This window comes from Brassica napus, unplaced genomic scaffold (genome assembly GCF_020379485.1).
Source record: "Brassica napus cultivar Da-Ae unplaced genomic scaffold, Da-Ae ScsIHWf_108;HRSCAF=187, whole genome shotgun sequence".
NCBI classification, from domain to species: Eukaryota; Viridiplantae; Streptophyta; class Magnoliopsida; order Brassicales; family Brassicaceae; genus Brassica; species Brassica napus.
In genome coordinates, this window is record NW_026014514.1 from 33,753 (window position 1) to 37,500 (window position 3,748).

The window sequence follows — 3,748 nt, forward strand, 5'->3', positions numbered from 1 at the left end:
CTTAGTTAGTCGGTCTACCACCACCCATATAGTATCATTCCCTCTTCATGGTGCTCGAGGTAGCCCCGTTACAAAATCCATAGCCACTGACTCCCACTTCCATTCTGGGATTGGTAGGCTTTGCAATAATCCTCCCGGCACTTGACGGTCAGCCTTAATTTGTTGGCAGGTCTGGCACTGACCTACCCACTTAGCAACTGATCGTTTGATTCCTGGCCAGTGATAGTATCGACGTATATCCTGGTACATCTTGGTGCTTCCAGGATGAATACTTAATATTGAGTGGTGTGCGATTCTCAAGATCTCTTCTCGTAACTCCTTTCCTACATGTACGGTTATCCTTCCGTTCAGTAGGAGGGTTCTGTCATCAGTCAAATGATCACCACTATCATTTCTTCCGTCTTATTCTTCAAGTTCTTTTATAATCTTCTTTAGCTTCACATCTTCCTTCTGCTCTTCTCGAATTCTTTGCAGGAGGTTTGCTTGATTCATTGCTCGCAATCCCAATGGCTCGCTGCCCTCGCCTTCTATGGCTGAAAGACTAATCATCTTGAATTCTGCGTTTAAGGCTTCTATGTCCTTCTCAATAGCTGTATCACTTCTCCTCCGACTCAGTGCATCTGCTACCACATTCGCCTTTCCTGGGTGATATTGGATTTGTAAGTCATATTCCGTGATAAACTCCATCCACCTCCTTTGTCTCAAATTCAAATCTGACTGAGTAAAGAGATACTTGAGACTCTTGTGATCAGTAAAGATTTGAATTGTCTCGCCATAAAGATAGGATCTCCATATTTTTAAAGCAAATACCACTGCAGCCATCTCTAGATCGTGGGTGGGGTAATTCTCCTCGTGCTTCCTTAACTGTCTTGAACCATAGGCGATGACCTTTTCATCCTGCATCAGTACACAACCCAGTCCTACTCGAGAAGCATCAGTGTATACTGTGTAAGGTCTTCCTGGAGTAGGTAATACAAGAATAGGTGCTGTCGTCAAAGCTTCCTTTAGTTGTGTAAAAGCCTTTTCCTCTTTCTTATCCCATTCAAATGATATATCTTTCCCAGTCAGCCTCGTCAAGGGTTTGGCCATGATGGAAAAGTTCCTCAAAAACTTTCGATTATACCCAGCCAATCCTAGAAAGCTTTGAACCTCGGTAGCGCTGGTAGGGCGTGGCCAGTCCTTAACTACTTTAACCTTTTCAGGATCTACTGCAACTCCCTTCTCTGACACTCGATGACCAAGGAATCCAATCTCCCTTTTCCAGAAACTACATTTACTAAACTTGGCGAACAACTTATGGCTTCTTAATCGCTCTAACACCTTTTGGAGGTGCTCTGCATGTTCCTCTTTACTCTTGGAATAAATAAGTATATCATCAATAAAGATGATTACAAATTTATCCAAGTAATCACGAAATTATCATTCATCAAGCGCATGAAAGCAGCCGGCGCATTAGTAAGACCAAAAGGCATTACCACAAATTCATAGTGGCCATACCGGGTCCTAAAAGCCGTCTTCATGATATCGGACTCTGATATTGGGATTTTATGATATCCCGATGCCAAATCTATCTTTGAGAACCAGCTTGCCCCATGAAGCTGATCCAACAATTCATCAATCCTTGGCAAGGGATACTTGCCTTTACTGTAACATTGTTAATCCCTCTATAATCGATGCATAACCGCATGGTACCGTCTTTCTTCTTTACAAATAAGACTGGTTCTCTCCATGGTGAAGATCTCGGTCTGGTAAATCCTTTTTCTATCAAATCTTCCAACTGCTTCTTTAATTCAGCAAGCTCAGCTGGAGCCATTCGATTGGGTGCCTTAGCTATTGGGGCTGCTCTCGGCTCTAATGTAATGGTGAAAGGATCACTTCGTGGTGGGGGCAATCCTTCCAATGGCTGGAATACATCCTGGTATTCTTTTACTACTGCTATCTCTTCCAACTTTGTCCCTTCATTCAATTCTCCTCGAAGGGTAGTTAGAGTTACAAGATATACCTCGCCCTCGATCAAATCTTTCTCAACTCTTAAGGCAGATACAAGTGACACTCCAGCACTTGGACATATTCCATAGTATGTCGTTGATGGTTGTCCGCTTTCTTCAAGTGTAATTCTTCCTCGACCACAATCCAACTGTGCGTAGTATCTCGACAGCCAGTCCATGCCCAAAATCACTTCGTGTTGTCCTAAAGGAACAACTAGCAGGTCTGCCGGATATACCGTTGATCCCACATAGATTGGAATCCCAAGTACACAACTATCGGCACGAAGGTTATGGTTCCCAGGGGTTCTAACTGAAACACCTACCTTTACTCTAGTAAAGGTTCCCTTAAAACTCGACACTACCTCGGGTATCACAAAGCTATGTGTGGCACCCGAGTCGAAGGGAACATGCACATAAACTCCACCAACACACAATGTTCCTAAACAATATTTATTTCACATTTTATATTTCATGCATCAAATTCACACAAACAAGCAATGAGTTAAAACCCTACTTACCTGTGATCGGTCCCTGATGGGGCTGTTGTGGTTCGGGTTTTCCTAACTCTAAAGCATTCACTTGCTTTCCAACAGCCTGGTGCTTCGGGGCTGGTTCAATCGCTAGTCTAATGGGTGGTGCTGGAAGCGTAACTTGTCTCTTATGGGGACAACTGCTGGCATAATGCCCTTTCTCACCACACGAGAAGCAAGTAATATAATCAGAGGCTTTTCTTCTGTGACTATAAGGACAACTGCTAGAAAAATGTCCTGTACCACCACAAGTGTAACACACATCTGGGCCATTCGTAAACCGTCTGTCATTCCTTCTTCCTCGGCCTCTCCCTCGATTAAATTGTCCTTTATTATTCATTCTTCGTACTCCTAGCCCTTCAGTTCTGCGAGATGGCTCTGTATGCTTCATCATGGCTTGCTCCTTTTCCATACCTTCTTCAAGATTTACTGCTATCTCTGTCAATTCATAAAGGCTATGAAACTTCACTACTTGCAGTCGGCTAGCCAAATCCGCTCGCAATCCTCTTATAAACCTTCGAATTAGTGCACCTTCATTCCTTGCTCCATAAGGAGAATATTTCCTTAGTTTTGTAAATTCTGCCTCATACTCCCTGACTTTCCGGTTGCCTTGAGTTTACTCCAAGAATTGAATCTCCAGCCGGTCTTTTGCTTGAGGTGGGAAGTATTTCCGCTCAAATTCCGTTTTAAAATCTTTCCAGTCGATCTCTCTTCCCATATAGTATTCTTCCACGTTATCCCACCAATCATAAGCATCTTTGGTCAAGTAGTATATTGCCACATCCTTCTTGAAATTATCAGGGCAGTGGATGGCCCAAAAGTTTTTCTCCAAATTCCTCAGCCATGTTGACGCTTCGAAGGGATCTGTTCCTACATAATATCTAACGGTTCCAAATTTCTTCATTAACGTGACCATCTTCAGGTAATCAGGAGGGGAGGATGGTCTTCGCTCTGATGATTCACCGGTTCTATGATCAAGTCTATCTAGCAAGCCTTGTACTAATACTATAAGAGGATCAGAACTCCCATCTGTTCTCTGTTTTTGCCTACAACGTGGCTCGGGCGTCCTTTCCCGGTGCATGAACTCAGATTCATTCCGCCTTGGGTTATGTGTTGTTGCATAATTCCGCCTTGATCCATACATATCAGGTTCTTTATTCCTCTCCCTCAGATCCTCATATCGTTCTTCTTGCTCATAGCTCATATGTGAATCCGTCGGATTTCTCCCGG

The 3,748-nt window shown here is 43.4% G+C and overlaps 1 protein-coding gene across 1 annotated transcript; it reads right to left on the bottom strand.

Annotated features, from left to right (window-relative positions):
* Positions 1-402: 402 nt before the first annotated feature.
* LOC125595784 lies at positions 403-2,930 on the bottom strand. Its single transcript, XM_048771278.1, has 3 exons — positions 2,507-2,930; positions 1,640-2,427; positions 403-1,353 (listed from the first exon to the last, which is right to left on the bottom strand). The coding sequence occupies exons 1-3, from the start codon at positions 2,928-2,930 to the stop codon at positions 403-405; spliced, it is 2,163 nt and encodes a 720-aa protein (XP_048627235.1).
* Between the last annotated feature and the right edge of the window lie 818 nt (positions 2,931-3,748).

What these genes read in the sequence shown, in the direction of transcription:
- LOC125595784 (XM_048771278.1), bottom strand. Translation starts at nt 2,930, where the DNA reads ATGGAAAAGGAGCAAGCCATGATGAAGCATACAGAGCCATCTCGCAGA. An exon ending in CCATCAGGGACCGATCACAG is followed by an intron (nt 2,428 to 2,506) that starts GTAAGTAGGGTT and finishes AATATTGTTTAG; the next exon opens with GAACATTGTGTGTTGGTGGA. An exon ending in TTAACAATGTTACAGTAAAG is followed by an intron (nt 1,354 to 1,639) that starts GCAAGTATCCCT and finishes ATTTATTCCAAG; the next exon opens with AGTAAAGAGGAACATGCAGA.